This window comes from Eretmochelys imbricata, chromosome 2 (genome assembly GCF_965152235.1).
Source record: "Eretmochelys imbricata isolate rEreImb1 chromosome 2, rEreImb1.hap1, whole genome shotgun sequence".
Lineage (NCBI taxonomy): Eukaryota > Metazoa > Chordata > Testudines > Cheloniidae > Eretmochelys > Eretmochelys imbricata.
Genome location: NC_135573.1, coordinates 225,116,404 through 225,129,320, shown reverse-complemented (window position 1 = coordinate 225,129,320; position 12,917 = coordinate 225,116,404). Strand labels below are relative to the sequence as shown.

General features: G+C 42.1%; 1 protein-coding gene across 2 annotated transcripts in view; it reads left to right on the top strand.

Moving 5' to 3' along the window:
• Window positions 1-12,917, top strand: part of CDK14 (cyclin dependent kinase 14) — a 282,959-nt gene that overhangs the window by 105,530 nt on the left and 164,512 nt on the right. For both annotated transcript variants that reach the window (XM_077809416.1, XM_077809415.1), the window contains exon 5: window positions 3,328-3,390. In XM_077809416.1, the coding sequence (XP_077665542.1) occupies window positions 3,328-3,390 (63 nt within the window). The remainder of the gene's footprint in view (window positions 1-3,327; window positions 3,391-12,917) is intronic.

The following is a 12,917-nucleotide window of genomic DNA, read 5'->3' as shown; positions in this document are numbered from 1 at the left end:
TTGGTACCGAATCCGAGGTGAGGGCAGCACATCAGATTCCAGCACTTAAGGAGACATCCCAGGAGAAGGAAGGGGAACGCACCCCTCCTCTGGTGGTGCACTCATCATTGTCGTCTCCGGACAAAGTGGTGGCAGATTCCCAAATGGGCAGTCCCCCTGACAACTTCAAGGAGCAGCAGGCCCTTCTTAATAGGGTGGCTACCAACCTGAACTTAAAAATTGAGGAGGTTGCAGAGGAGTCTGACGACCTCTTTAACATTTATATCCTCCTCCACCCCAACCAGGGTCATTCTGCTGTCCAACCAGGGGTCCTTAAGATTGCCAAATCGCTGTGGGAGACCCCCTCTTTCATTCTGCCAACTTCCAAGAAGGCAGAAAAGAAGTATTATGTTCCTTCAAAAGGTCATATATACCTGCCTACACACCCTCCAGCAGCGTCACTGGTCGTGTCCACTGTTAATGAAAGGGACTGGCTGGTGCTGAGCGGGGCCAAGTCATTGGCACGCTGAAAAATGAAGATGCCAAGAGACTAGATTTATTTGGTAGAAAGATTTATTCGGCAGCAAGCGTGAAATTTCACTTGTCTAACCACCAGGCTGTGTTAGGCAGGTGAAATTTTAGCCTCTGGGACTCCCTTCACAAATTCATGGAGGTCCTCCTGCAGGATCGAGCCCAGGAGTTCACTGCTTTGCTATCCTTAGGTGCTAGAAGGCTGAACTGCAGGGGAAATCCAGGTTGCCTGAACTGCAGCCCTGTTGTGTATGAGTATCCACAGTGATGTGGGCAGGTGTGTCAAATGCATGTATGTCGTTGATATACATGGTAGAGGGCAATGCTTGTCTCTCATCGTATGTTTTTAAAAAGCAAATTTCAGTGAGGTTTTTGTCAAAAAATTTGACTAAGACTTCTATCAAAAATAATGGAAATTGTCTTTATTCAAAAATTCACATGGAAGTTAAATGAGAACATTTTATTCCATGGAGGTTGCTGTTCTACTGCTATAATCAGAGAGAGATTGAGAGGAAGAAACTTATTCCACGCCAACTGGAAAAGAAACGTTTACATCATTGCAGTAATGATGTTTCAGATGTTTTGCCAAAAGGCATTATATGTTTGTGCTAGAGTTAATGCTCAAGCAGTATCAATCACTCAACACCTAAAAGGTGACAAAGGTGACTTTATATCAACATCAAGGAAGCTTAATAATAAATCAATGAAACAGAACCTTGAGTGTTCAATGTAGTAATGAATTGTTAAGAGTGATTGGGTAGTTCTTGCTATGGTCCCAGAAGATTTGGAGGGAAAGATTGGGGAGCCAATACTGAAGTGGATTTTAGAGCTGGAAAAAATGAAAGTAAAAGGATCACATTTAAAGTATAAACCTCTGTACAAAATACAATTTAACTAACTCACACTAACACTGACGGGTTGGGTTGCCAACCCTGCAGGATTATCGTGGAGTCTCCAGGAATTAAACGTTAATTTTTAATTAAAGACTAAGTCATGTGGTGAAACCTCCAGGAATACGTCCAACCAAAATTGGCAGCCCGACTGATAGGGGAAGTAAATGCATGAACTAACCTTTTATTTTCTTTGTTAGACTACTTCAGTGATACGTTAACTGTAAATTGAACCAATAAACATTACTGTTCGTAGCGTTTGTTTGGGAGGGAATTGCTTCCTCTGCTTACGTCTTCATGCCCATTTGAATAGGTTCCTCTTCCTTTTCCCTGTGATATACACACACATTATAGTACCTAGAAATTTCCACTACATACAGAATATTTGCTGTCTTTAGGCCACAGCAGAGTTTCTTAAAGAAACATGCTAATGTCCAGCCAACTGAATGTATGCATCTTTAGTTTGCATTGAAGAAATAATGTTTTAAATTATATATTTAAATTTTTACTAATTTTAAAATACTTTCAGCAAATTGATTGAGTCCCACATTAATTTTCTAATATTGGCACACTGGAGAAGGGTTGTGAGAATAAAGGATAGCTTAGATGTGGAGGCAAGAAGGCAACGAAGCATGGAGTGGCTATTCCTGATATTAATTTGAATCCTATCAGGAGGCAATGTTAGTGGCTAGGTATATAGTAGACTTCTGAATGAACATAAAAGAAAGGTTCCTGGGGTTGTATGGGTAGCAAAATGAGACCCAAGAAACCATTCTGGCTTGGGGAAGAAAACTTCTCTCCAAGACTCTCACCTGGATCACTGCTTACACACAACTGGCTTGTCCCTGCATGCAGTGCATATATTGACAACTGTCTTGTGCAGAAATGCTAGTTGATTTCCTCCCCCCCGCCACCCCCCCCCCCCAAGATGCTGTCCAAGTTCCTGAATGGAAAGATCAGCTCCAGTGTGTTAGCGATTATGCCAATTGATACTTTTTCTTTCAGTCCTGACTGTAATTTCAGAAGTTACATTGTGGGTAGGGAGCAGAGAATCAAAATACCACCTTATCTGATAAAGGTGGTGTACTGGTCAGAGCCAAAAGAAATGTGAAGGGAAAAAACGGAGGGGAGGGGGATTTCAAAAGAGAGTGTTTTCAAATGTTTCCTCTGCAAAAGTTAATAAATGTTTACTAAGAATTTATATGGAGAGTTCAGTTGTCATCTGGAGAGTTATTGTGGTAAATTCAGAGACTGTTAAATCATTAAAGTGAGAAACTGATTTTAATCCTGCTATAAGTGCAAACCTTAACAAATCTTCACTATGAATCTGCTTCTGACATCTCTAATAATCGACCACACATATCTACACACGTGCATGTTGCCATGTTTCATCATATCTTTTTTTTTGTACTGAACAATATTCAGCAATCTGTTCTACAGCTATTTTAAGAATTATTTCTATAAATAATCCTGGGCCAAAATCCTGCTTGTTTTACTCACATGAAACATTGATTCCAAAGATATTCTATGTCAATAGTGTGAGCAGGATTTGTGATGTTTTTGTTATATGATTTCCCCCATCCCTGGATGTTACCTATAGGGCATTGATGGTATTATGGAGTCTTATAGATTAAGAGATGACCTATTGTGTATGCTAGAAGGAGATGTAAATTAATAAATTAACCATATACAAGAGAAATGAGAAGGAAACTAGATACAATTTAGTTCTTATCAATAATCTTATGAGTCAAGTATAGAGGTGCTTAATAAGAATGGAGCCTGGAGGTAAAGCCATCATGGTATAACTGAGAAAATACATGTCCTACTTCCATTTGCTCTGTCCAGCGAAAACAGTGACTTTGAAGTGGAAGAATATTAATGTAGTCATGGGGATAGTAATACAGTTTTTCCACTTTGCCTTTTTCAGCACACTGATTTATGTCAGTACATGGACAAACATCCTGGAGGACTTCATCCAGACAATGTGAAGGTAAGAGTTAAAAGGACACTTTCAAGCAGAATATAGTAACAGTAAACTTGTGTTGAAGGTACGGTAAAATATTTCATTGAAGCTTTTCTCCTTGGTAGATAAAATTAACTTGGCCACACATTTTCCTCTATTGATGTTGCATTTTTTCCTCTTTTTAAATGAAAATACAATTGTAATTTAAACACTCCCACAGCAGAACAATGGGAACAGTGTAAATAGATGGTAAGCCAAAATTAACATATAAATATTGTTTTAATGTGACAGAACACACTTTGCTTACTTTGAAGATAAGAAAATAGTGCCGCTCCTCCACCCCCCACCAAAAAAAACCCCTTGAATGAAATATTTTGAACTGTCAGGGACAAAGCTTCAGCTAATATAAATCAGTACAGATTCATCGACTAATCAATGCTAGGTTGATTTATAGCAGCTGAATATTTTGTCCATAGTGCTTTTTAAAGATAAATTCAGTATAAAAACTTTCAACTCTCTCATGTTTATCAAGTAGTTTTAAGACCTAACTTGATTTTATTTTGTTTGTTTGTAGAAAGTCAGATATTAAGTATCACACAGTATGCATCCAAAGATGGATATTTATATTATTTGGGCTTAATGAAGGGGGGGAGTGGGGGAAAGAGTGATCTTCTGACATTTCAATTCATTCACCTTCTAGGAAGTCAGCCAAATTATTTTAGCATAAAACAGAAGCCGATCAGACATGCAAAGTATGTCTTATTTGTACAGACCACTCAGGTAATATTTGTTGAACTTGTTTTGTGCTTTGACACTGTTCTCATTGTTTTGCTGCTGTGGAAATGTTTAAATCCCCACTTGCTATGTTGAGAATTTTACTCCAGTATTTGGCTTTTTAAAATGGGGGGTGTGGAGAAATAGAAGGAGGAGGGAAATAGAAGAGGTCATGAAAAAAAGTAAAGATTTTCCCATGGAAAATTCAAAAGGTGTTTTTAAAGAAGTAAAATAAGATTTTTTTAAAAAAGGAAAGAATCTGATTATTTAAATGTGATCACCTGTATAGTAGTATAATGGTAATTTGATTAATTGTCCCTTGCTTCCACTAAAATTACCATCAACAGTACATAGTTGTAGATAAATATATGTGTGTATCATAATAGCTTTTTAAAGGATGAAATCTTCCTTTATTGTGCTTCTGGTATTTTTATACAACAAATATAAAGTGATTGTCATTGAAACTGTGCTCTGTGCATGCTACAACAATACGCATGTTTTAAACATTGTTGTGATACATAGTTGTGATCCAAATAAGTTGCCTATGTGTACAGAGAAAACGTATGTAGCAACCATGTTAAGGATTTATGTTTAATTTAGACAAGCTACTACCAGCCAACTACCAGGTACCATTTTTTGTTGGTGCTGCTGGCTCTTTCACACTTGCTGCATAAGTGAGGGGTGGGGGAGGAGGGCCTACTTCGCATCCCAAAGACCGTTAAGGGTTTTAGGGGTGTAGTGATCCCGCCTGGTGGCCTTATGAAGACACCAGAGAGGAGAGTGGTCCTCCAAAGAACTGGGGTGTGAGGCTCAAACTTTTCCTGTCACACCCCCCTTAACAGTAACAGAATCTGTCCACAACACCCCCTCCCTCCCCCACACATTACTGCACAGCTGAGACTTCCTCAGCAGTGGAGCTTGGGTTGAAGGCAGAGCTGGGGGGCAGAAGTGGGAATGGGGGAGGAGCTGGGGCTAGAGGTGGAGCTGGTCTGGGGGTGGACAGGGAGTGAGGGTGGAGCTGGACCTGGAGGCAAAGCAGGACTGGGGGCTAAATGGGGTTGGAGGTGGAGCTGGCCTGGGGCTGTAGTGGGGTTGGAAGCCCCAGCCTCACCATATGCCCCCCTGAATGTTCCTCTGTGCCCCCCTAGTGGGGTGTGCTTCACACTTTGAGAACCACTGCTCTCAGTAGATGTGGGAGGGTTTGTGTGTAGCATAGGGCTGCCACCATCCATAGTTTTAGGTACTTTGGGTAAGTATCCAGATTCTGAAATGTTTGAGGTTCCCACATCACCAGGTCTGTATGTAATTTTTGTTAAGGTGGTTAATATTTCTTTGAAAAATGCTTTTGTATTTACTTTCCCTGTGTGGAACCTGGCTTACATTATCCTCTCTAATGGGATTGGCAGATAATGGGGTGTATGATTTAGTACGGATGCCGATACCACTTCTGGAGGTGGAACCAAAGGTCATACATTCTTTTGTCACCGCCTGCCATTGTGTATGTTTGTATCTCTCTCCTTTCTGTTTTCTCTCCAGAATTGACAAAGCATTGGTTGTTGCAGTTCTTTGGCAAATTTCAAATGTGTGGCATTTTGGAATCTTGACATTTTGAGCTAGAAGTGGATTTTACAAATTACTCTGTGAGAATATTTTGGACCCTTGAAATTTCAGGCAATTTTGACGACTCATAAAATAATATGAAACACGTTGGTAGTAAATGTTGAGTAAAATTTGGCATTCCCACCCTCCTCCCCCCCCCCCGCCAGTCCTGCAATCTGTTAGAAAAACATTCTTCAGCTAGAAAATAAGACAAAGCATTCCCTCCTAGAACAATAGTTACCATTTAATGCATCTCTTACAAGTAGTGAGGCTGCAGTAACTTCATTCACTGCAGATTCTCTCTCCCTGCTACTCTCTCAATACTAATTCTGTGAGTGTGTTCTTGAGATATCTCAAAGTCTTTATTAAACAATGAATTAAATACTCCTGCTTACTTCGCAAAGTGTTACGGATTCTTTAACTTTCAGCTGGACAACCATCTGACATAAGCTGAAAAGACTTCCAAAGTCCTTTGAAGTCATGAGAGAGACTGCCCTTGACATCAATGGGCGTTGGATTAGGCCATTAATGTCTCATATGAAGGACAGAGGAAATATTTGGTTTATTTGATTTCAAAGAATAGTCTCTCCATTTTTTTTCTGCAGTGTATCTTTCCTGTATATATTCTTATGCCCACAATGGTAAATGGGTTAAATAAAAGAAATAAGGGGAAATGTGTCAGTATCTTTCCCCTACAATGTTTTTTAAACCCATTTTCCTACTGGTCAAAATATTACAGGCTTCAGCAGCAAAGGCAGTCAATGTCTTTGATATATGGAAATGATATATGGAATTTTAGAATCAGTCTTTCTTTTTATTTATTAAGGGAAATAACAGAGCAAACAAACCGCCATGCTTGAGACCCAGCTTTGCCTCACTTGTTTCCCAGGGGGATTACACACTGCCTAGATCTCTAAAACAGACACATCTAGTAGCTGAAAAATGTAGCTGAAAGCACATTTATAGATATACTCTCTTTCTTAGTATGCAGCCCAAACTCCCTTATGTCTACCTCTCTAGCCTTCCTCTCTTAAATTCCTTATCTTGGGTTCTTGTGAAGAAACTGAAGAAAATCTGAGCCCAGTGTCATGCCTGAGTAGTTGAGCTGGGCAATAGGGAGATGTGCAGGGGGAAGAGAGAAAGAAACAGGCATGTCCACACATGCATACATAGACGTGTGGGTGTGTGTGTTTAATATCCCAAGGCTGCAGAGGGGTTGCACTGTGCAATCAGAGGTCTAAGGATGGAAGTCATTGCATTTATAACTCGTGTGTGTGAGGAGGACATGAGAATTCACAAAGCCCCATCCGTCTCTCTTCATGCCAGTGCACAGGGTGTGCATAGCCTTTCTGTGCTTTGCATGTCTGCTCCAATTCCCCTACTCCAGTTGTATTACAAAGAGACCCTATACAATAGCTGAGGCAGCATCAGAATTAGCCCATTCATATATCTCCTAGTTGAGCTTCCAACTTGTAGACATGTTTCAAGGCTGCTCAGCTGTTTCTCCAGTTTTGCTGCATACTTTGGCTGGGCTGGGAGAGAAAGCAGTATCATCCCTTTAAGCCCTAATGCTAGTGCTTCTCTTGCAGTAGAACTTCAAAGGAAAACTGCTGGTTACCCTGTGTCAGGGATCAGGGCATGGATGGTCGTGCCTCGTGGTTGGAGGAGGGGTTGGTAGCCTGGAATAGCTCCCCGGGGTCCAGATGCTGGAGCCAAGGGTCAGAACTAAGGTCAGAGGTCAGGAATCGGAGCCGCAGGTCAGAACTGGATTACCTGGAGTGAGGCAAGGCAGGGGCATGCCTGGGAACAAGCAGGTGCAGGGGTTATTGCAGCCGTGGGCAAATGCTTTGAATACCCAGCATCCTGCTGCTGGTCTTAAGACAGGTCTGTGTTGATCCCCCTCAGCCAGTTGAACAATTTGGCCAATCAGGAGAACTCAGTTGTGGCCCAGCTGTGCTCCTAAGACTGCCTGCAGGTAAGCTAGAAGGTAAGTAGTCTAACTGCAGGCCCTAACTCCTGATACCCTGCCAGCCTAGTCAAAGCATTCAGCAATGCTGAAGAAGCAGCTGGGCGGCTTTGAAATGTGTCCTTGAGTAGGGAGTTAAACTAGGAGCTGCATTTAGACTCTTTAGTTCAAGGTCTTGACGTAAGAACTCAAGTTCAGGAAATGTGTTAGAGGAAAGGAGAGCAGGAGGAAAACGAAAAGCCGGTGGGGAGGAGGGGCAGTTTAAAACTGGCCACCTTTCTCTCCTAGCTGACCTCCTGATTCCAGCAGCCTCTCACAGGACACATTTTAAATTCTCTTTTCCATTGAAAAAAAACCATAAAACTAATTTTTTTGTGTATTTAATATTCCCAGTTTAGTTTTTCTAGCAAGAGGGAGATGAAAATGGACAGAAAAACTGTGCTCATTGAAAGTAAGGGAGGAGATTGTGCAAGCAAAACAGACACCTGAAAGAGGAAAAAGGTTAACAAATGATTTTACAAGAAATCTAGTCAGAATTGTCTGAAGTAGGTGTTTATATTCCTTCCTTCTACTGTCAAGTACTTTCCATGGTAGAAGGAAATACTGCATAAATCCTTCTCCAGATCAGTTTTTAAAATATAATTTCAAATTAAGCAACAAAGCTCTAGCAGCACTAAGCCATGCTAGACTGTCTGGGCTACACTCTGATAATAAACTATAGATGCTTTCCCAAGGTGGCTGAAGACATTCAACTTTCAGCTTTGTTCTTGAAGAGTGTACCCCATAGCCTACATTCCAGTGTAATTAGCAATAAATCACTATAAATATGTAAATATACATATTTTTTTCTGCAGAATACTATACAATATATTTCCTGTGAAACAACATTTATACTAAATGGAATGACTTCTGGTATTAGTCACTGCATTGAGTATGTGGAAACAAAGGCATCCTTAATTAATGTTTTGGTGTCCATGGGACATCCCAGCCTAATTATGAATCATCTTTATTCCTTTTTTGCCAGCTGAAGACAATGCAGTTGCCTAGGGTTTTATCTTAGGAACAAAATTGCAAGTGGAATAAAATCAACACATGTACTAGTGTCGTCTTGGGTATTGCGTTTGTCATATTGCCTTTCCTCGTGGTTCCATTAATACTATTTACTGTCATTTAAACACATTTAAAATAGTGGTAATGTTTTGCTTACTCCTTGTATGTAAGCGTAAAGAGGAAGATCTCAAAATAATCTACATTGTAAAAATCTTTGGACATCATATTTAAACAAAGACAAAAAGGATTGCTTCCCAAACTATTAGATTGAGGCGTGTGCGTGCTTGTGTGTGTGTGTGTAAATATTTCAAAATCTTTTTCTCCCTCTCTCTCTCTTTTTCTCTTCTGGGCCCAAATCTCAAAATTGACACATGCATTTTAGACCCTTTGAGATGCAGGGTTGCTTGGATGTTGGATTTTAGTTTGGGATGGATATATTATTTCATATTCTAGTGACACACCCCATTTCCCTGATTAGTGTAAATGTGAGTGTCAACGTACCAAATGCGTTTAGATGCCTTGTAGTGGCCTGATGAGCTAGGAGCCAAATGTTGAACCCCAGATACGCCAAACACTAGGCCCTATAGACTCTTCACCTGGTGGGTTTTCAGTAAATACTCATGTTCACATTTGGTAACAAATAAGCCTCTACCAAAGCTGTCAATAAAGGAAATATAAGTATATGAGATACAAACTCTTAACTAGATGTATGGCTGGTGGGAGGAAAGGTAATTATTAACTGAGACTCTAGGGAGCAGTTTAATAGGAATGGGCAAGCTCAGGGTTTCTTCAACCTGGTAACAAAGACGCTCTTTCAAGTCCACTGGCGAGAGATAAGTTTTAAACCCTTGGCCTCACATGTGTGGGCTTGGCTTTGCTTTTGATGTGTGATGTTGCCTGGTAATTAGAGGTGATTGTGATTATTTTTCCCTGTGAGAAATGTTGACAACTTTTTTTTCTTTCATCAAATGTTTGTCCTCTAAAAATGTGGGTTATTGTCAAAAACAAAAAATACAGTTTGTTTTTTTAATGAACATATACTTTTTTGATGAAAATTTCAGTTCAATCAAACAGGCATTTTCTATTGCAAAACATGTTTCAACCACCTCCACTGGTATTCCAGGTGGCGTCCATTCATGTCATCTCCCTCCTGTCCCAGTCCAAATGTGATCAACATCTTCACTTTCTGCATTCTTCTGTGTGTGGTGAAAGTCAAGTTGTACTCATTCACCTGTTTGCTGAAGCTTTTTCTACAGCCCCACCCTTTCCCTTCCCTGTGGCCCACCCTTTCCCGTCACTGTGGTGGAGACTTGTTCCCCCTGCTGATGAAATCTCTAAAGCAGAAGTTCGAACTCCTCAGTAAGTGATCCGGCACCCCCAGTTTTTGCTTTTTAAGAACATCCCGCATTAAGGGCTTCTTGCAGTATCTTGAGAATTGTGTCTGTCCTAGGCCTCTCTTGGAGCAATTCTGACTTTCTATCCCCTGTCAGACTTTCTCCTTGTTTTCTCTCAGCTGCAGCTGGCCCAGCTTCCTGGGACTTCTGCTCAGATCTCTTTTCCCCAGTTGTTGCTGCCTGTGGAAGTTGTTTGCACTTCCTAGTCCCCAGTTCTAACTATATATGATCGCTTCCAGTAGCGTAAACTCAGATGGCCACAGCAGCCACTCCCCATATGACTTTTGCAGCTGCCTCCCTGCTTATCTACTTTCCTTCCCTTTTGCTCTCTGGCCATCTCCTGGTCATTCCATCTAGTTTTTTGGACATTCTTTTGTCCTCAGGTCTCCTGAGTGCTAGCAGCAGCCACCTGTAAAATTGTTCCAATTTTGCAAGTTCATAACCTAGTAGGGTTGCCACCCGTCCGTGTTTTATCTGGACAGTTCAGTTTTCAGCTTTTGTGTCCAGGTGCCATTTAGGGTTGCCAGGTGTCTGCTTTTCGATCAGAAAGTCCAGTCAAAAATGGGACATGGCAATCCTAATGGCATCCGAACCAAAAGTCCGGTTACCATGAGGTGGGGAGAGTCGCCAGGTCATTAACTTGTGCCAGCCCCTGCTCAGCCAGGGCCGCCTCCTACCTGCAGGTAGGCTCCTTGAGACGATTCACTGAGTGACGGGAGAAGAGGAGCATGTGACGATGGTGGGGCCTTGAGGGAAGAGGCAGAGAAGGGATCTGGGTCTCGGTGGTCCAATTACCAACAATTAGAAACCCTATAACCTAGTTCATTTTGAAGAATTTTTTTCTTTCTCTATTACACCCAACTCTAATGGAAATGTATGGCACCTTTAAAATTGGTCTCTTAGCTTTTCTACTCTCAATCAGTACCTAAATATACTTGTTTTTACTCCAGAGCATCACATTTCCAAATATAGCTTCATTTGGTCTGTAAGTAAAATGACCTTCCTGTCTTGATATGTTGATTATTTTGTGGTTGAGCACATTTCCCATAAATCCTAGAGCCGGGGTAGGCGAACTACGGCCTGGGGGCCACATCCAGCCCTCCAGATGTTTAAATTTGGCCCTTGAGCTCCCGCCGGGGAGTGGGGTCCGGGGCTTGCCCCACTCCAGCCAGGGAGCGGGGTCGGGGGCTTGCCATGTTCCACACAGCTCCTGGAAGGAGCAGCATGTCCCCCCTCCAGCTCCTATGCATAGAGGCAGCTGGGGGCTCCGCATGCTGCCCCTGCCCCAACACTGCCCCTGCCGTTCCCATTGGCTGGGAACCATGGCCAATGGGAGCTGCACCGGTGGCGCCTGAGGATGGGCAGTGTGCAGAGCTGCCTGGCCACACCTCCGTGTAGGAACCGGAAGGGGGACATGCCACTGCTTCTGGGAGCTGCTTGAGGTAAGCACCGCCTGGAGCCTGCACCGCTGACCCCCTCCTGTGCCCCAACCCCTACCCCAGCCCTGATTCCCCCTCCCGCTCTCTGAACCCCTCGGTCCCAGCCCGGAGCACCCTCCAGCATCCCCAACCCTTCATCCCCTGCCCCACCTCAGAGCCCACACCCTCAGCCAGAGCCCTCACTCCCTCCCGCACCCCAACCCTAATTTCATGAGCATTCATGGCCCGCCATACAATTTCCATACCCAGATGTGGTCCTCGGGCCAAAATGTTTGCCCACCCCTGTCCTAGAGCGGATAGAACAGATGGAATTTGAGATCATAGTAATTATGCCTGGATTACTTTTGCATCCCTGTCTAAAGCGGAAAATAATATGGAAGGTAATTGTCCTTAGATTATTTGAGTTGATATTGTGTTGAAGTAGGCTGAGGCTACAGAAAAACTACTGAGATTTGTTTTTAACATTACAGGTAATTTTTGGCTCTTGTGTATTTGTGTTCATAAGGCAACTTAGACTGGACAAAGATTGTTGTAATATAGGTTAAGTAAACAGTTTCTTCTAACATGGTGTCTTAACTGGTGGGATACAACCCTAAAGTGAGTTACCCAGGAGTTGCCAGAGGGTAACATAAAATCAAACTGCTTCCCATCCAAAGAATATTCAGCATGACAAAACAGGCAGGCTGATAGGACCTCGTTTGAAAAGGGATGGAAGGAGCAGCTCACTCCCTCCACCATCTAATACTACTGCTCTGACTTCCTCCTTCTCCTGTGCAGCTTGTCTCTCCAGCATTTTGGACAAATGCAGAGCATCAGTGCCCCAGTGCAGAGTTTTGGGTGCAGGGAGAATCAGTCTTCCCCCAGATACTGCATCTAGTATCTGAAACTAGCCCAGTTTACATTCCTGTCTGTCATCACCATATTATATGAGCACCACAAATTTATTTTATTTTCACAACATTCCTGGGGGGACTGAAGCATGGGGAGAGGGCAACTGAGTCTGTGGCAATGTGGAGAATTGAATCAAGGTCTCCTGTTTCCCAGGCCAGCAACCTAAACTCTGCAAAAGATTGCAGGATTCAGGTTGCAGCAAGAAAACTGCATCTGGTTTTATTTAAAAAAAAACCCAAAAACCCAAAAAACAAAAATAAGTGAACTGGAATGTGAGGGAGGGCTTTGAAGTAATAGGTATTCGTGAAACATGGAGGAATGACAAAACTCTGTGGGATACTGTAATACTTGTGTGTGTAGAACAGATTAGATTATAGAGATAGTTGGTGAGAAATATAACTGAAAGATTGCATAGAATCTAATGAGCTAAAAATTTGAGTG